At 39.9% G+C, this 21,127-nt stretch overlaps 1 protein-coding gene across 5 annotated transcripts in view; it reads right to left on the minus strand.

The window, feature by feature from the left end:
• Positions 1-7,294: 7,294 nt before the first annotated feature.
• Positions 7,295-21,127, minus strand: part of RMDN2 (regulator of microtubule dynamics 2) — a 65,933-nt gene continuing 52,100 nt past the window's right edge. For 4 of the 5 annotated variants that reach the window (XM_081596188.1, XM_081596191.1, XM_081596190.1 and 1 more), the window contains 4 exons: positions 20,122-20,175; positions 19,957-20,037; positions 7,621-7,670; positions 7,295-7,513 (listed from right to left, as the gene is read on the minus strand). In XM_081596188.1, the coding sequence (XP_081452314.1) occupies positions 7,408-7,513; positions 7,621-7,670; positions 19,957-20,037; positions 20,122-20,175 (291 nt within the window). In that variant the 3' untranslated portion in view covers positions 7,295-7,407. Of the gene's footprint in view, positions 7,514-7,591; positions 7,671-19,956; positions 20,038-20,121; positions 20,176-21,127 lie in introns of those variants that run through there. The other variant, XR_014083642.1, reaches the window with a different exon arrangement.

Genomic DNA, 21,127 nt, shown 5'->3' on the forward strand with positions numbered 1-21,127 from the left:
CATTTCAGCAGACTATATTTTCCCAATCACGTTTCCCAATTTAAATTAGGAAATGTAAATATAAAGTATTTAAGAAGGAGGAAAGATACAATTTAATTCTTCATATGCAAACTTTATGACCAAAATTTAAGAATGTTATATAAAAACAAAAAAATTATCTCAGAGTTCTAACCAAAGTCCAATTAATTAATTTCATAGTGCAATTGCTCAATTTGCTTTATTTTATAGAATAGACATATTTGAATGTTATAGAAACTTCTTTAAAAAAACAAAGTCAATATGTTAGAGTCTGGAAAGTGCCACAGTTACAACTTGCCAAATTAACAATTTCTGTCTTTTGAAATCCAAAACAAGGACAACGGATATGAATCAGTTGTTTTCAAGATATTGGTCAGCAGGAAAAAAAGGACAGTGGTTCCCGAGACACAGGTAATAAACAAAGTTAAGCCCTACAATTGCCCCAGGTCACTGTCTGGAGAGAGTTTCCAGGCAATGGTGCATAGTGGGTGCATCTCCTTGAGTTGAGGAGACAAATTAATCAACACGATGCCAATCAAAATCCCAGGTAGATTTTTTGTAGAAACTAAAAAAAAAAGAATTCTAAAATTCATATGCAAATGTAAAGAACTTAGAGTAGTCAAAAAGAGTTAGCAAAGGAACAAGCTTGGAGGAATATCTGATTTCAAGACAATAGGAAACTAAAGTAACTAACTGAAGGTGGTATTGGCATTATTACTGATAATAGATCACTGGTACAAAATGGAAAGTACATAAATAGACCCACATGTATATGAAAAACTGATTTTTGACAAAGGAGCAAAAGCAATTCAGTGGAGAAACAATAACCTTCTTAGCAGATGGTGATGGAACAATTGCAAATCCATTCACACAACAAATGAACTTCAATCCATAACTCAGATCATATACAAAAATTAACCTAGAATAGGTCACAGATTTAAATGTAAAACCAAATATTAAAAAACTTTTAGAAGAAAATATAGGAGAAAATCTTTATGACCTTGGATTAGGCAAAATATTTAGATACAGCACCAATAACAAGATACATGAACATATAAATTGTCTTATCAAAATGAAAAACATTTGTCTTGTGAAAGACACTATTAGGGAAGTCAAGCCACAGGGACAGAAAACATTGGCAAAATCTGTATCTAGTAAAAGACTTCTATCCAGAATATCTAAAGACCTCTCAAAATTCAACAAAAAAAGAAAACCAGCAACTCAGTTAAAATAATGGACAAAAAAAATTGAATGACACTTCACCAAAGAAGATATATGAATGGCAAATAAGCACATGAAAAAAATCTCAGTATAATTTGTCATTAGGGAAATGCAAATTAAAACCCCAAGTAGATGTTACTATATGTACCCAGAGTAGCAGCTAAAATGCAAATGACTGACTCTATTGTACAATACAGGGAACTGTATTCAATATCCTCTAATAATCTATAATGGAAAATATGTAACTGAATCACTGTTGAATACCTGAAACTAATATAATATTGTAAATCAACTATACTTCAGTAAAAAAAAAAAAAAAAAAGACTGACCATACCAAGTGTTGCCAAGAAGCTAGAGAAAGTGGAACTTTCATTCACTGCTGGTGAGACTGTAAAATAATACTTTGGAAAACAGTTTGACAGTTTTTAAAAATGCAAGATATAAACCTACCATATAATTCAGCCACTCTCTGCCTAAATATTTATCCAAGAGAAACAAAAGCATATGTCCATTTTAATAATTTATATGAAGATTCATAGATGTATTTCTAATAATCAAACACTGGCAACTGCCCAAATGTTAACAGGTGAATGGAGAAAAACAACAATGACAAAACTGTGGCATATGTAACAAAATACCAGTCGGAATAAAAAGGAATAAACTATTGTTACACACACCTAGACAGCATATTAAAAAGAAGAGACATTACTTTGCCAACAAAGGTCTGTCTAGCCAAGGCTATGGTTTTTCCAGTGGTCATGAATGGATGTGAGAGTTGGACTGTGAAGAAAGCTGAGCACCGAAGAATTGATGCTTTTGAACTGTGGTGTTGGAGAAGACTCTTGAGAGTCCCTTGGACTGCAAGGAGATCCAACCAGTCCATCCTAAAGGAGATCAGTCCTGGGTGTTCATTGGAAGGACTGATGTTGAAGCTGAAACCCCAGTACTTTGGCCACATGATGCCAAGAGCTGACTCATTTGAAAAGACCCTGATGCTGGGAAGGATTGAAGGCAGGAGGAGAAGGGGACGACAGAGGATGAGATGGTTGGATGGCATCACCGACTCAATGGCCATGAGTTTGGGTAAATTCAGGGAGTTGGTGATGGACAGGGAGGCCTGGTGTGCTGCAGTCCATGGGGTCACAAAGAGTCGGACACGACTGAGCGACTGAACTGAACTGAATGACATCAATGAATCTCAAAATAGTTATGTTGAGTAAAAGAAATCAGACAAAAATGAGAGTACATAATATACAATCCAGTTATATAAAAGCCTAGAAAATGCAATTGCTAGTGACAGATAACAGATATGTGGTTGGGGATGGGGGGGCGGGGTGTAGGGAGAGTCAGGAGAGAGGGGTTGCATTATCTTGCAGTGATGGTTTCATAGTCGTATATACATATATCTCAAAACGTATCAAATTACACACTTTGTGCATTTTTTTTAATATCAATTATACTTCAACAAAGCTATTTTTAAAACATGATTTGACTTTAGGCATGTAGAGCAAAATATAGGTTTGGGAGCTGTAAAAATAATCATAGAACATCAAGATATTAACCATATTTGGTTCTACAATGTGACCTTATCTTTAACTGTGAAGTGAAATATTCTTGTTAATTGTCCAATCAGTAGTTCACACAGTCCATAAGGAGGCTCTCCCCCTAAACACAGAGCAAGTGGAATGAGTCATTTAAAATAAGTTTCACCATTCCCCCGTTTTTCTTTCCTTATCTTGTGGGAAGAAGGTGGAAATATAAAAAACAGATTTAATATACGTCAGGATGCACAATGGGCTTCCCAGGTGGCTCAGTGGTAAGGAATCCGCCTGTCCATGCAGGAGATGTGGGTTCAATACTTTGGTCAGGAAGATCCCCTGGAGAAGGAAATGGCAACCCCCGCTCCAGTATTCTTGCCTGGGAAATCCTATGGACAGAGGAGCCTGGCAGACTACAGTCCATGGGGTTGCAAAAGAGTGAGACACGACTGAGCAATTAAACAACAATATGCACAATAGATTGTTGGGTACTTAACGATGATACCAGAAAATGAGTATCAATACCCAAAAAGTAAGTACAAGGAAAGATTTTTCCTTGCTCTTTTCTTTTCCTTCTGTTTTTTTTTTTTTTTTTACTTTTACCATCCCTCTCTACCATCCTTTTTTAAATAGCCCCTTTTTCCTTTCCCTTTTTTTTTCTGTTCTCCTTCCACCTTCTTTTATTCCCACATCCCCACGTTTGTTGGCAGGATTGTACAGTGGTTCAGAGCACCGCTCAGACTCTGGAGCTGGCTGCCCAGTTCAGATCTAGTACTGTGTCAGGCATGGTATCTAGAAAAATGGTACTGATGAACCTAGCTGTAGGGCAGGAATAGAGACACTGACTTGTGGACACTGGAGGAAGGAGAGGGTGGGACGAACTGAGAGAGTAGCATTAACATATATACACTGCTGCTGCTGCTGCTGCTGCTAAGTCGCTTCAGTTGTGTCCGACTCTCTGTGACCCCATAGACGGCAGCCCACCAGGCTCCCCTGTCCCTGGGATTCTCCAGGCAAGAACACTGGAGTGGGTTGCCATTTCCTTCTCCAACGCATGAAAGTGAAAAGTCAAAGTGAAGTCGCTCAGTCATGTCCGACTCCTAGCGACCCCATGGGCTGCAGCCCACCAGGCTCTTCCGTTTATGGGATTTTCCAGGAAAGAGTACTGGAGTGGGGCCCCATTGCTGTCTCCGATACATACACTACCATGTGTAAAACAGACAGCTAACAGGAAGCAGCTGTATAGCACAGGGAGCTCAGCTCAGTGCTCTGTGATGACCTAGAGAGTGGGAGAGAGGCCAAGAGGGAGGCTATATATGTAAACTTATAGCTGATTCATGTTGTTGCATAGCAGAAACCAACACAACACTGGAAAGCAATTATCCTCCAATAAAAATAAAAATAATACCCCATGCTTCAGATCCCCCATCTGTAAATGGGCTGTTTTTAAAACTGTTTTTAGTAGGGCTGCTGTGAGGATGAAATGAACTAATACAGGGAAAACACTCAGAACAGGTAAAACCATGCAAGTGTTACCATTTTCAGAACTCTTTCCCTCCCTCCCACTTCCCTCTTCCCTGCCATCAACACCAAACACACTGGACTCCACTCAGTTCAATGGAAAAGGCCCTGAGCTCAAATAAGTGTGCAGAAGGCGTGAGATTCCAAGGCCTGGAACCTGGTCCTGACTCAGCCACTCACCAATTTTCTGACCCTGTCCGTGTTGCTTATGTATCAGAGCTAAAACTGTTTACTGGTAAAATGAAAAGGCAGGTTTAGAAGATCTATGGTCCCATCCAACTAACACAGCTTTTTATAATTTAAAAGTATGCAAAGATTAAGTGAAAACCCTTTTGACAACTTTCAGGCACAACAGAGATTTTCATTTACAATGAAGGATATCCAGTACTTAGTAAGAAAGATAACATGGTAGATTACCCAGACATGACAATTGTTAAAATTTTAGCAGAACACTGAGTTACATTAATGTCTTACGAGATATTATAACATGCCCCTTATTATCTGCAGAAATTGAACACATTCAAATGTTCTGGATTGGAACTCCCCCTTTCCAAAGCTGTATATAAAGTCTCTTGAAAATATAGGAGTTCGTGTACTTCGTGGTAGAGGGTATACCATGGCCTTGGCCTTAGCGACCCACCAGGAGAAATCGTTTCAGAAACTCTCTGCAGCTATTCTGTCTTCTCCAAGGTCAGTAGAATGAGTGGTGAGTGAGCAACTACAGAGAGGAAAGAGTTCATAATGGTTCACTTTGTGTGAAATTCACTGGAGTTTAAGTGTAATAATCTACATATAATGCCGCCATCCAAAAATACCGCTCAGCTTTTAAAAGTGAGGGGAGGGTGGATTTAATGTGGAAATTGTCCTTAGCTGGCTTCACACATACATGCTTTGATTATAAACCTGACGAAGACTAGCTATGATTAGGCAGCCGGGCTCTGATGTTAATTGGCAGAGGATATGGTATTACCAGGATGAGGAGAGAGATTTCCTCCATTAACATCTTACTGAAAAATCTGTCAAATGTGGCAGAAATTCACAATATTTTCAAGATTCAAATAACTTTCAGAAAAGTTACACTCCTGTTGGGTCAAGTCCTTATTCAGAAACTTACCACTCAATTGAGAGACATCAATATGTCCAATGAAGGCATTATGGACTACAGGGACCAAATAGGACTTTTGTTAAAACAAGTGAGATTGATTAGGCCTTATGTTTCATTTATGACCCCAAGTCCCACCATTACCAAAGAGTGTTCTTGTAGTTTCTCATAATTCTTAGCCGAAGTCTCTATGCCACTTTCTGCTGGCTTCCCAGGTGGCACTAGTGGTAAAGATCCCACCTGCCAATGCAGGAGACATAAGAGACCCGGGTTTGATCCTTGGTCAGGAAGACCCCCTGGAGGAGAGTATGGCAACCCACTCCAGTAGTCCTGCTTGGGAAATCCCATGGACAGAGGAGCCTGGCAGGCTACAGTCCGTAGGGTCGCAGAGTTGGACACGACTAAAGCAACTTAGCACGCACGCACTGCTTGAATGAGCTGCTCCAGCAAAGCTTACAGTGTGACTGATTCTACATTATTTTCTGCTGCTAGACTCACCTGTCTCAACTTGCACATTCTCCTAGCTGTTTAGAGATAGCCAGAGGTAGCCATGGCTTTGTGGACATAAGTGTACCTGCAAAACTCTTGTCTCTTTAGCTAGTAGTTTCAGTGTTAAACTAGTTGTCAGAGTTTGGGCACGAATCAGTTGGACTGATTTAGGTATCTTGATGGGCTGTTATAAAAGATGAAAGGGAGAAACTAGCTCAGTTTGATGAACTGGTATTACTAGAACAAGGCTTGAAATTTAGTGTACAAGTGTGTCCATGCATTTGGGATAGCAAACAAGCAATTTTTGACCTGATTTCCAGGATAAGGCTGGATAAAGGGTAGTGGGGAATCTATAGATCACTGCTAGTTAAGTTCAATTGAAAAATCCTTTTAACTATTAAAAATTGGGGAATATTAAAACTAAAACACAACGCCACAGAAATATGAACATTTCCAATAGAAGAATTTCTATGCACATTTTCATAGAGTTGAGATCATGTGCATATATTATTTTGTCTTGTACTTGAACTTAAGATGCTCTGTGCATTTTCCTATGTCATTTTTGAAATTATTTTTAATGTAAAAAATATTCTATTGTAGTTATATTCTAATATGGTTAACTGCTTTATTACTGTTCTGTTCAGTTCGGTTGCTCAGTTGTGTCCAACTCTTTGTGACTCCACGGACTGCAGCACGCCAGGCTTCCTTGTCCATCACCAACCTCCGGAGCTTGCTCAAACTCATGTCCATCAAGTCGGTGATGCCATCCAACCATTTCATTCTCTGTCATCCCCTTCTCCTCCCACCTTCAATCCTTCCCAGCATCAGAGTCTTTTCCAATGAGTCAGTTCTTTGCATCAGGTGGCCAAAGTATTGGAGTTTCAGCTTCAGCATCAGTCCTTCAGTGAATATTCAGGACTGATTTCCTTTAGGACTGACTGGATTATTACTGTTACACATAGGGTTTTGCTGTAAAAAAATAATGCTGTTATGAACATTTGTGCATAAGTGTACTTTTTTGCTTTAAGATTTTTTTCTGTAAAATAAAATTATGAGATAAAGAGTTTATATATTTTTAAGGCTCTGGTTAAATTTTACCAAATGTTTGGTCAAAATGCTCTCCCAGCAGCAGTGTGTGAGAACGGTCCACCTTGCAGCATCATTGTCAGTACAGAATGTTTCTTTAAAGGAAAAGAAGTCCTTGCTATTTTGATGGTAAAACAGTATCCTATTATAATTTTCTTCACATTTTAAAAATTACTAGTTATAGTTCCCCTTTTGTTTTCTCTTATCAACAACTTGTTTATGTCCTTTGCCTTTTTTCCCTTTTTCTACCACATTAATAAAATTATTTTGTTTTGTAAAGTCTCCATTGAAGCAGCAATAAAACTCTCACTAGAGTTCATTTTATTGAATTGATTTAAATATTTTATTTAAGGAAATATTCTGAAGACTATAGTACATTATTTATAGGAAAAATATAAAGCATACAGGTTTAAAGATCATTTTGTAGTGACATTATAGGAAATAGATTTCTCCAAATAACATAATTAGTTTTGTAGTGCTACCAGTGGAATGCATCCTGCAGAAACATGGTTTTACCTTCAGATCTGAGCACACTGCCCTTACATCAAAAAAGAAAAAAAGGATAATAATAGAAAAAAACACAACTTTGATTAAATTTTTAGTAGACCACATCTGATTTGTTGACGAGCAAGTTCTTTTATTTACCTCTTCAAGGAAGTGCTTATTTTTTTCACCTCTTTCTGAGCATCTTTATCCTATAAAGAAAATACAAATACACAATAAAATTTCACACTTCACCCTGATACTCTAGGTACTTTGAAATAGACTTGTTGAACAAGGGGGTACTTTTTGAAAGACCATCACAAAGAAACTGTTGCATGTCTTAGGACCAGGCATGATTTGGATCTCTGAGAATGTAAGTGATACGGAGAGCTATTTCCAGGCTCTTTCTCCAGCTTGTCTGGGGTGGTCGATACAGGAAGCAGAACCCCTTCTGCATAAGCTGACACACTGGATCCATCATCGTGTTAATGATAACATTGTTTTCTTCTTCAACTATAACATGTGGAAAAGGTCTGAGTCCTAGCAGCAGAATTTGAACAACTCTGAGATTCCTCTGTAAGATCCAGACAAGATTTCATGGTAAGATCCAAACTACCTATTTTTTATCAGGTAATTTAAGATTTAAAATGATGTGTTTTATAGGACTCTATGTGTGTTATTATTTTCTTAGAACAAGTGTGGAAGTTATGAAGAGTGGAAATAAATTCAGATGGTAGGGTGCTCCTATGCATTTTTTGTGTTTAACAGACACTTACTGACCACCTATCAGAAAGAATTTAAGGAGTGTAACATATTTAAAGTAAACAGAGGAGGAAAAACTGGACAAAGTAGATTTTGGAAGCAGTTGTTGGCTATATTTTTTTTTTAAAAAAACTGGAAGTTCTTCAATAGTTTTAATCATAAGCTTTAATACAGTGATTCTATTGCAGTGACTGATAAACTAGAAGTCTACCTTCTATCAAATCAGTATTTTTGAAGACTGTGAGAAAATATGGCTAATGAATCTAGGTGAGTGATACATTATTAAAAAGAACTTACAGAAAAGCCACAATTCAAGGTTATCTTTGTAATCCTAGGGCTAGCTCAGTGCCTGGCACCTAGAAGATTCTAAATAAGTGCTTATTAAATAGGCAGTTGGCTACCAGAGCTCAGTAACAATTTCTCAAATCTAGGAACCAATTTCTTACAGATGAATGATATAGATGAAAGAACTGTTTCAGTTAAATGCTTAAAGAAATAAATATACTCAAACTACAATAAAAGGTTTAAAATTAAGATCATGGCTTAGCAATGTCTGCCCTCTGGAGGCACCACAAAGAATTCCTCTAATTCCTACCCAGTCCAACTGCTAACACACACACACACACACACACACACACACACACACACCCCTTCCTTTTTTTACCTCCTTCCCAGGGCTTCCACCCAAGTCTTTAATTAATTTACTTTTTGTTTTATGGATAGAGGACACTGGCAGGGCCTTTCAGCTAAAACAAAGTGAAGTCGCTCAGTCATGTCCGACTCTTTGCGATCCCATGGACTATAGCCTACCAGGCTCCTCCATGAACTTTCCAGGCAAGAGTACTGGAGTGGGATGCCATTCCCTTCTCCAGGGGATCTTCCCAACCCAGGGATCGAACCCAGATCTCCTGGATTGCAGGCAGACGCTTTACCATCTGAGCTACCAGGGAAGCAAAACAAAACACCACCTCAAACCACCACCTCCAGTCATGCTTTCTTGTCACTGCCTAAAATGCACTTCATTCAGGCCATTAATCCTCTCTGGTACTCACCCCAATACTGCTCTTCCATGCTCTCTCTTCCCTGACTCAACCTCTCACTTCTCCCCCTTTTCCCAGACAGAGCTCCCTGGAACTCCTGTTAGAAGACTTGTTTTGAAGTCATATTTGCATAACCAGCAATGTATTTGCTAAGAGAATATTTTTGAGGGAGGCTCAGGAAGAGAATGAGGGAGTGTTAGGGCCAATGGTGGAGGGTAATTGCCCTCGGCCGTTTCTCATATTTGTTAACAAACTCCTGATCACTCTCTTTTTATTTTATTTTTGATGACTTTGGTGCCTTGGTCACTCTCTCCACACCGAATTCTACCACCACTGTTGAAGACTTCACTGTTTCCATGGATTGTGTATCCCAGCCTTGCAGAAGGAAGGATGCCTCTTCATCTTTTCTTCCACCCCCATGAACACACCCTGCTCCATCTCTGAGACAGGGATCTTGTTCTCCAAACACTGCTTATCCTTGAGGGTCATTTACCTATCCGTCGCTTCTCTCTCTCAAGAATTCAACATTTCAGCCATACTATACTTGCTGAAGCTGAAGCTCCAATACTTTGGCCACCTGATGCGAAGAGCTGACTCACTGAAAAAGACCCTGATGCTGGGAAAGACTAAGGACAGGAGGAGAAGGGCATGAGAGAGGATGAGATGGTTGGATGGCATCACTGACTCAATGGACATGAGTTTGAGCAAACTCTGGGAGATAGTGAAGGAAGGACAGGAAAGCCTGGTGTGCTGCAGTCCATGGGGTCGCAAAGAGTCAGACACAAATGAGTGACTGAAAAACAACAATACACTTGATAGAGTGCTTTTTCACATCATATTTATCAGTTCTAAGCCTTTGTTAGTTCTCTAGTATTTCATAAAATATGGTGTGTATACCATCCATATTGGTATCACTTGGGATATTTGAATTACTTATAAAGTATGCATATTTGTCCATGTTTTAATTCACCCTTGCTAAGTAGGTATGTATTTCAACAATAGAGTAATGAGAACACATTTTTTATATGTTTCATTTTTCAGTCACATTAAAAGGTGTTGTCTGATTAAACAAAGTCTCTGTAAATGTGTTTAGAGCTGCATAAAAAATGGAAACTGATTAATCGATTAACAGTGATGTAATAAAGGAAAACACCTCAATTACTCAGCATAATGTTTCATGACTTTTAAAAAATTTATTTATTATTTATTTTATTTTTTGGCTGTGCTGGGTCTTCGTTGCTGCATAGGCTTTTCTCTAGTTGCAGCGAGCAGGGTCTACTCTCTAGTTGTGGTATGTGGTCTTCTCATTGCAGTGGCTTCTCTTGTTGCAGAGCTTGGGCTCTAGGGAGCAGGGATTTCAGTAGTTGAGGCTCCAGGATTCAGGAGCACAGGCTCAGTAATTGTGGAGCACAGGACTAATTGTTCCATGGCACGTGAGATTTTCCCCAACCAGGGATCAAACCCATGTCTCCTGCACTGGCAGGCAGATTCTTTACCACTGAGCCACCAGGGAAGCCCCATTTCATGGCTTTTAAAAGACAAATACCCATGTATTAGATTTATCATCAACAACTCTTATTAATCTCATTGTTTATTACGTCTCACCAAAATCTGTATTCAACATTTCTAAGAATGCATCATAGTTTTACATCTTTACATGGCATTATTTTCAGTAATATATTTGGCAAAAGTATAATTATATGTTGAATTTTGTACTAAAGGGTTCTTGATAGGTTCCCCCCCTCCCGAGTATGAATTTTCTTATATAAAATCCAGATGAAGGCATTTCTACATTGACTTGAGGCCTGAGGAATTCTAAAGTATAAGAACTTGAAGGCTGACTAAAGCATGATCACTTCATTCATAACACTGAGAGTGTCTGATACAGCGAAAATCTTCGCATGTCCTGGAGCGTTGCTTTATGAGTAATGGGTTTCCCATGTTTATTTCACTGAATTGCTTCTCTGACATGAACTATCATGTAGATTCCAAATGGCTTTATCCTCCTGGTAAAGACTTGCTGCTTCCCTTCCTGTTTGACTCAGTTTTCTGTAAGGCTTGAGCGTTGGCTGATGGCTGCAGGGTTTCTCCCCTCTGTGAGTTCTCTGCTGTTTATAAAGGTTGGTGCTGAGCCTGAAGATTCCTCCACATTCATTATATCTCTAGGGTTCCTGTCCGGTGTACGTTGTTTCATGATAGCTAAGGTTAGAGCATCAACTAAAGGCTTTACCACATAGATGATATTCATATGGTTTCTCTGCAGTGTGAATTCACTCATATCATTTCAAAGAATTAGTACTGGAGGCATTTCCATAATGATCACAAAGGGTTTCTCTCTGGTGTGAGTTCTCTGGTATGAACAAAAGGTAACTCTCTGGCCAAAGTGTTCACCACGTTTGTTACAGTTATAGGGTTTCTCTTCAGTGTGAGCTAACATGTGTTAAGTTATTGCTGAGCTGTGAGTGAATACTTCCCCATTCTCATTATGTTCAAAGAACTCCTTTCCAGTGTGAAATCTCTGCTACTGATGAGAGGCTGTTAAAGGTTTGCCCACATCCATTCATATTAACTCATTCATTTACATATGAATTCTATGCTGATCATTCAATGATAACCTTTAGTTAAAAGTCTTTGCCACACTGGTTATATTCAAAAGGTGTGTTATTCTCCTGCAGGTACACGTCTTCTCCTTTGGATTGAAGCATGTTCACTGCACAGCTATCTGATTAATTTTGACGCCTTCATTATGCTTCAAGCACTTGATATTTGCCCATATTTATACAAATGTCCTCTTATAAGAACCTGGGTTATTGTTTTGAGTTCAGGTTACTCCTTTCTTCCTCAAATTCAAACTATTTACTCTGACAGTGGAGGTGAAAAATAGCTTTAAGGGACTAGATCTGATAGACAGAGTGCCTGAAAGTTGAACTATGGGCGGAAGTTCGTGACATTGTACCGGGATCAAGACCATCTCCAAGAAAAAGAAATGCAAAAAAGGAAAATGGCTGTCTGAGGAGGCCTTACAAATAGCTGTGAAAAGAAGGGAAGTGAAAAGCAAAGGAGAAAAGGAAACATATCCATTTGAATGCAGAGTTCCAAAGAATAGCAAGGAAAGATAAGAAAGCCTTCTTCAGTGATCAGTGCAAAAAAATAGAGAAAAACAATAGAAGGGGAAAGACTAGAGATCTCTTCAAGAAAATCAGAGATACCAAGGGAACATTTCATGCAAAGATGGGCACAATAAAGGACAGAAATGGCATGGACCTAATAGAAGCAGAAGATATTAAGAAGAGGTGGCAAGAATACACAGAAAACTATACAAAAAAGATCTTCATGACCCAGATAATCACAATGGTGTGATCACCCACCTAGAGCCAAACATCCTGGAATGTGAAGTCAAGTGGGCCTTAGGGAGCATCACTACAAACAAAGCTAGTGGAGGTGATGTAATTCCAGGTGAGCTATTTCGAATCCTAAAAGATAATGCTGTGAAAGTGCTGCACTCAATATGTCAGCAAATTTGGAAAACTCAGCAGTGGCCACAGGACTGGAAAAGGTCAGTTTTCATCCCAATCCCAAAGAAAGGCAATGCCAAAGAATGCACAAACTACCGCACACTTGCACTCATCTCACACGCTAGCAAAATAATCCTCAAAATTCTCCAAGCCAGGCTTCAGCAATACGTGAACCGTGAACTTCCAGATGTTCAAGCTGGTTTTAGAAAAGGCAGAGGAACCAGAGATCAAATTGCCAATATCCTCTGGATCATCGAAAAAGCAAGAGAGTTCCAGAAAAGCATCTATTTCTGCTTTATTGACTATGCCAAAGCCTTTGACTGCGTGGATCACAATAAACTGTGGAAAATTCTGAAAAAGATGGGAATACCAGACCATCTGACCTGTCTCTTGAGAAACCTGTATGCAGGTCAGGAAGCAACAGTTAGAACTGGACATGGAACAACAGACTGGTTCCAAATAGGAAAAGGAGTATGTCAAGGCTGTATATTGTCACCCTGCTTATTTAACTTATATGCAGAGTACATCATGAGAAACACTGGGCTGGATGAAGCACAAGCTGGAATCAAGATTGCTGGGAGTAATATCAATAACCTCAGATATGCAGATGACACCACCCTTATGGCAGAAAGTGAAGAAGAACTAAAGAGCCTCTTGATGAAAGTGAAAGAGGAGAGTAAAAAAGCTGGCTTAAAGCTCAACATTCAGAAAACTAAGATCATGGCATCTGGTCCCATCCCTTTATGGCAAATAGAAGGGCAAACAGTGGAAACAGTGGCAGAAGTTATTTTTTTGGGCTCCAAAATCACTGTAGGTGGTGATTGCAGCTATGAAATTAAAAGATGCTTACTCCTTGGAAGAAAAGTTATGACCAACCTAGACAGCATATTAGAAAGAAGAGAGATTTCTTTGCCAACAAAGGTCTGTTTAGTCAAGGCTATGGTTTTTCCAGTAGTCATGTATGGATATGAGAGTTGGACTAAAGAAAGCTGAGTGCTGACGAAATGATGCTTTTGAACTGTGGTGTTGGAGAAGACTCTTGAGAGTCCCTTGGACTGCAAGGAGATCCAACCCGTCCATCCTAAAGGAAATCAGTCCTGGGTGTTCATTGGAAGGATTGATGTTGAAGCTGAAACTCCAATACTTTGGCTACCTGATGCAAAGAGCTGACTCATTTGAAAAGGCCCTGATGCTGGGAAAGATTGAAGGCGGGAGGAGAAGGGGATGATAGAGGATAATATGGTTGGATGGCATCACCGACTCAATGAACATGAGTTTATGTAAACTCAGGGAGTTGGTGATGGACAGGGAGGCCTAGCGTGTTGCAGTCCATGGGGTTGCAAAGCATCAGACACAACTGAGCAACTGAACTGAACTGAACTCTGACAATAGATGGCTCCTTCTTACAGATATTCTGCATGGAAGTTAGGTCCTAGCTTTTAAGACTTTTCAGCCTAGACTCTGGCCTTGGGCAAGTCCTCTCCCTCCCCCACCCCAACTTTTCCCCTTGAACCAACTGGGCAGGCACATCTGATTTTCAGAGCTCATCCCCCAGAGAGATCCAACGACTGATGTTTTCCATCACTCATGTCTCTGTATGGCTTCCTCTAAGATGGGTCCAGCAGGCCCACTCTTCCTAAGTCCACAGCCATGTCCTCAAGGGTCCTCACTTCCTGTGGCTGCAATGCCAAGAACTCAGCCACCACCTGCCTTCCTCTGTTCTCTTGCCCAGGGACCATCGGAGCACTAGGCCCACAGAGCAGAACCCAATGGACAGAGTGAGTCACAGTGATAGTGAGGTTGCTGTCACCACATTCTGCAGCTCGGCACTTTTTTCTCTCTCTAGAAAAAGGCCAGGAATTCATATTTTTAACAAGTCTCCCACACCTGAGAAGGTCTTAAAGATTTAAACGACTGGGTTTAAATTCTAATTTCTTTAGAATCTCAGTTACCTATCAGAACCTCAAGAAGGCTTTTCTTAGCCCCTGGTTCAGGTGCAGTCCCAGTTTTATTTTCTCATAAACTCTGTGCTTTCATCTCCATTACACTCATCATACTTTATTGCTATTACTTGTTTAGTGCCTGTCTTCAGACTAGAGAATTCATGGTGGCAAAGACAGGATCTGCTTTATTTCTCACTGTATCCCAAGCCTCTGACCTAGCAGCACCATATTTGCAATATAAATGAATAAAGTTAATTTTTTTCACTTACTCAAGCACACACATTTAAAAATATAGATTTGTTTGATCTGAAAGTGTCAGAAAGTATTATGTTTTGAGAAAATACATCAATGCTGTCTACTGAAGACTTCAGATAAATAAGAGAGAGACTTACTTATATTAAGCCATTATACTCTGGGCATTTGTATAATGATTTATCAGACATCAACTTTACTAGACTGCATACTGGTTAAAAATGACTGATCCCAAACTGATGCTATATCAACAGTTATTTTAAGAAAATTAATTACAGTTCAGTTAAGTTGCTCAGTCATGTCCAACTCTGCGACCCCATGGACTGCAGCACACCAGGCTTCCTTGTCCATCACCAACTCCCGGAACTTACTTAAACTCATGTCCATCGAGTCATGAGTTTCTTTTTTTTTTTTTGACAGTATATTAAAAAAAATTACAAGGAAGGCTAAAAAACTTCTTTAAGGTGTTTTTTATATAGCTAAGGCCATTATATACTGAGAAAGCTTAAGAAATAATATATATATATATGTATATTTTAGAAATAATATATTTTGAATGCAGATAAACAGAAGGTAAGAGACAAAAGAGTACAAATTGGAGTATGTAAACAGAATAAGACTTCCTACCTACAATTCAGCAAATGTCTGTTCAGATAGTGGGAAAGTATCCACTACAAAATGGCTTTATCAAAAAAATTTTTTTAACGTACAAGGAAGAATATATTCTCTAGGCAAGAATAGCAGAGAAGGTAATGTACAAGAAATACATTTGAATGAGAAAAAAATAGGCAAATACAAATTTCTAACAAATGAGACCTTGGACAACATTGCTGGATTTCCTACAACAGGCAGACAGGTTAAGAGTTGGGGACTGACTATACTTTCTAAACTTATCTGAAAAACCGATACTCTTAACTAAGATAATAAAATATGAGATCTTAACTAAAACAGAACTTAGAACTGAAGATATTTAAAGTAGAATTAGGATTTTAGGGAATTCTCTGATGGTCTAGTGGTTAGAATCGGTGGTCTCACCGCCAGGGCTCTGGGTTCAGTGTCTGGTTGGGGAACTAAGACCCCACAAGCCGAGTGGTGCAGCCAAAAACAAAAAAAATTTAGGATTTTTTTTTTTACTAAGAGTGGTTACTAAGGAAAGTGATGATTATCAATCTGTAGAACTGGTTGTAAATAAAGCCTAGGACTTTAAACTACAAGTAATTTCAAAGACAACTATATCACTTGCTTTAATTTCTACACTCCCAGAGGCATCTTCTTCCTGTGGTTGTTTCTGGTACATTGTATTTATTGTCCAAAAAGAGTTTGTCTTAGAGGAGCAATGAATGTCATTTCAAAGTTTTATAACATTTTTAAAGTAGCTTTTTTTCTTTACTGAATTAGCATATCCCTCGCTGAAACACAAAATCTTACACAATGTTTTTTACATTTGAACTTTCTCAGGTTGCTCTGAGCCAATAACTTGCACACTTCCTCTGGGCAAACAACTTTCAGGCCACTGAGGTCATCATTATTTCACTCAGTGATCATTCTCACATTGTCTCAGGCACAGGAATCCCTTTTATTTTAAAAGAAGGAATGATTCCCAGGACCTGACATTACCTTTCTAGGGTCAAGAAAAGTCCACATGAATAATAAAATACCGTAATTTCAGATTCTGGAAACATAAAGCAGCTTACATGCACGAATCTGGGCTCTAGAGGCCCAAGGGCTGACAGTCCCAATATTAAGTGCTATGTGACGAGCTCCAGGCTCCTTGATAAGGACAGAAGTCATTTCACGAATAACTGTGATGCCAAGAAGAGGGTACAAGTGGCATGGAAAGAAGCACAGATGCTATGCAAGTTCACAAAAGGGAGAGAAAACCAACGGCTGAGCTGCCTTTGTTGTAACAAATGCCAAAGCTAGATATGTTGGAAATAAATAACTGGGTCAGCAAAATCACTGATGTGATATACTTCAACTTAGAAAACCTTTACAGAGAGTGGATACTACAGATAACTTGCCTCATTCTAGTTTCTAACTGAAAAAGAAATTTGAGATATTCCTGACAGTATATTAACCACGTTAAAAAAAATACCTAGGAATACAAATTACTGGAAAAAATAAGTAATGTGGGAAATATTTGCTAATGCTGTTTTGCTTATTACATAAATAGTTCCATAGGGCCCAGCTTTCTTAGCTACACTTATTACTAGCTCAGCTGGTAAAGAGTCTACCGGCAATGCAGGAGACCATGGTTCAATTCCTGGATGGAGAAGTTCCCCTGGAAAAGGCATAGGCCCCCCACTCCAGTATTCTTGGGCTTCCCTGGTGGCTTAGACGGTAAAGAATCCGCCTGTAATGTGGAAGACCTGGGTTCGATTCCTGGGTTGGGAAGATCCCCTGGAGGAGGGCATGGCAACCCACTCCAGTGTTCTTGCCTGGAGAATCCCCATGGACAGAGGAGCCTGGGGGGCTACAGTCCATGGGGTCGCAAAGAGCCAGACATGACTGAGTGACTCAGCACAGGGCAGCTATTTAGTATTCCTATTAGCATTATTTTTTTTCTTTTGTATGGTAATAGTCTTTGGAGCCTTCCTACCAATACTTATGGAGTCCTTGTTATATGCCGGGCACTATATTTGGCACCAGGAAGAGAGTGATGAATGAAAACACCTAGTTGCTACTTCCATGGAACAACCACACAAATAACTATAGAATCACAACTGTGCTAAATGACAAGAAGGAAAAGCATGAGGTACCTTCTTGCCTGAGAGTGCCAAGGGAATCTTTCCTGAAGAAATGCCATTTCTGGTAAGGCTTGAAGAATGAAGGGAGTGGGGGGTGGTTCGTAAGGGAATGTTTCAGAAAGAGGGAACACCATATGCCAAGGGTGCAAGGCGGGAGGAACACAGTACAGAGGAGGAGAGAGGGAAACTATGGAGCTTGAGAGACTGGGAGACGCCAGCCCTGAAAGGCATGCTATAATTCTGAACTGCATCCTAAAAGCAAAGTGTGTTCAAGCAAGGAGGTGATATGTGAGGTTTATGTTTAATCTATGGCTTTGGCTGACACTGAGAGCCAACAATGACTGAGCAGGGGCAAGAGGCTATGAGACCAGCTGGGAGGTTTACATGATTGTAGTTCAGGTGAAAGAGGATGGTGCCCTACTCGGAGGGCTGGCTGGAGAGTGAGACAGATAGAGGGAGAGAGAGCACGCACGCAGCTGGATGACTCAAGGCATGTTTAGAACAACTCTGAGAACTTGGTGACTGGGGAGACACCCGGTTGGGGGGTGCTGAGAGATAGGAAGAGTCAAAGAGCATTCCCAGCTTTCCAGTTATGGGGGTGGAGGTGCCATTTACTAAGAGGGGCAGATGGAGGAAGAGTGGATGCAAAGGCCTAATGATGAGTTGAGTCTGAGATGTCTGTGAGTCATCCAAGCGGAGATGTCAAGCAGGACGTTGGATAATCAGGTCTAGACTCAGAGGGGAGGTCTAGAGACACAAATTTGAGGATCCCTGGTAGGTATGCAGCATTTGAAGCCACGGAGGATAGGTTTGGCTGGCAGGGAGGAGGAAAGGGAGAGAAGACTTAGCAACCAAGGATCAAACCCTGAAGCTCATCAATTTGGCCCTCTTGTGAGAGCCCTAAATGTCATGCATAGATACTTGCATTTCACACCAGGTAGTATACCTCATTATCATATTGAATTTTAATCTTGTATTCTAATAAGAATTCATAGACTTCCCTGGTGGCTCAGCTGGTAAAGAATCGCCTGCAATGCGGGGGACTTGGGTTTGATCCCTGGGTTGGGAAGATCCCCGGGAGAAGGGAAAGGCTACCCACTCTAGTATTCTGGCCTGGAGAATTCCATGGACTGTATAATCCATGGGGTCACAAAGAGTCGGACATGATTGAGCAACTTTCACTTTAACTTTCTAATAAGAATGCATAGACACTTAGTTTAAAACGACTGCATGTAACCCAAACTGGCATTGCTCAGGAGAGATGTGAAAGACAGTAGGCTCCCGACCACTAAAAAGAAGCAAGCAACCTGAGGGTACAAAATCTGTTCTTTGCTGGAAAAGTTACACAAACTGTCTTCTGGAGAAGGAGGGCTGTTTTCTTTCCAGGTGGCTCAGTGGTAAAGAATCTGCCTGCCCATGCAGGAGACAAAAAGGGTGCGAGTTTGATCCCTGGGTTGGGAAGATTCCCCTAGAGAAGGAAATGGCAACCCAGGCCAGTATTCTTGCCTGAAAAGTCCCACGGACAGAGGAGCCTGGCCAAAGGGTCACAAAGAGTTGAATGAGCACAGCACAGCACATGAGATGGGAACAGGAAAACATTTATCTATTTCTTTTTGTTCCCACAATACCTGTATACAGGAACACAGACCGAGCTGTTAATGCTGTGAAATTCCTAAAGCTTAGAGCACATCCAGAATTTTGAATTAGTGGGAGAAAAGGCAAGAAGTAATGTGACTGCTTCTTTTACATTAACGGTGTTCAAAGACTGAGAAAATGTTAGTACATATTTTTAGTCCTCTCCACGGCCTTGGACAGTCACAGCCTGCTATGCACCAGGGACTGATGGTAGCCACTGCAGGGACCCTCCTCCTGCTGTTGGGTGGGTGGCCTGTCTAGCTTGCTTGCTGCCTCCCCCAGTGTAATCACCAGCTCTGCAGAATTATACCTTCCTCTATCCTTCCTCTGGGGCTTATTCTACTCCCTGCTGTGTAACACCCAACAAGCATCACTGTATCTCAACTGCTAGCCCACAACTGACTTTCACGCCCATTAAAGATATAAGGGGTCTCCTGGTGAAGGGTTATCTATAGCAATTTTTAAAACTTCATAATACATGTTAAATCCAAGATAAAATCTTTTAGGATAGAAAAAAACTCCAGATGTATTTGAGCCACTTACTCATAGTTGAGGCTGGAATTGTACTAATTAAATAGTGCTTCTTGTCACTGTGTGGACTTACCTCTTTGGTAATACAAGGAAGCAACACCGCCAAATTACAGAACTTCACAGCATCGTCTATTTGATTAAGATCGACATAACACTAGAAATGAAAAAAATAATGTTAAGGGCAGCACATTTTTGTGCAATGGATTCAAAGTGATCTTAAAACAGTGGTCTTCATTACCTTGGCCATGAACATGTAATTGGACTTAGAAAACCCAGGCTGTAGTTCTTCAACCTGATTTTAAGAGAAAACAGAAAAGAGACTATCAGGGAAATATTAGAACAACAAGTAAAGGAGATATATTTCAATAAGTCTGACATTAACCAAGTTGCCCTAAGAATTTAGGTTGGTTGTGTCATATCTGAATCATTTTATCAGTTCAAGTATCTTTTGGGTGGAAATACAGCTTTTGAGCTTACCCATTAAAATGGGATTATTACTGTGGTCATAAAGCTTACAAAGCAATGAGATACTTTAAGATTTGGGGATCACCTTGTATAACCATCTTCCTCACTTCCCCTTCTCTATCCTTTCTTTTTTTTCTTCCAGGGACAAAACAACTGGTGGTACAGTCTCCTCAGGACAAGTCCCTACAATCTCCTTAGGAAGCAGGAGTGGAGTGTGACTGGTATTCTACGGCAAGCATCTTCCACCACATTAATATTTGATTTTTGATGATTTCAACACATTCTATACGAGCTGAATAATAACTGAGGCCCATGATAGCAAGTTCTTTTAAATAAAAGGCAGATGCTTAAAATAACTAGTCGAAGTGGCCAACCACCTTGCAGATTTTAGTTAGTGGGTATTATAAAGTTCTTTACGCCTCATCTGCTAGTGTCTCATGTACCAGTTCCTTTTCTTTCTCTCTGGTAAATAAGAATTTCGCCAGATATGTGGTGTTGCTACTAGAGAACTCTTCTTAGAACCTAAGTCTGTCTTTGCATTGGAGCCAGATTTTGCTCTTATGAAAGTCTACGTAGGAGGCTCCCAGGTTGGGATCCCGACCCCCAACACAGAAGAAGGCAAAACCCAAGAGGAGGATGCTTTAAAAAAATTTACAAATATATGCTTGTTTTACAACTTATGAATAATTCAGACATATTCAATGCTAAAAACTGAAAGCTTCTCTGTTCTAATTTTATTCTCAATTATGATCTATTTCCCCAGGGGTAACCACTATCAA

The sequence above is a fragment of the Giraffa tippelskirchi genome, chromosome 4 (assembly GCF_054371585.1).
Source record: "Giraffa tippelskirchi isolate mGirTip1 chromosome 4, T2T-mGirTip1v1.2.pri, whole genome shotgun sequence".
NCBI classification, from domain to species: domain Eukaryota; kingdom Metazoa; phylum Chordata; class Mammalia; order Artiodactyla; family Giraffidae; genus Giraffa; species Giraffa tippelskirchi.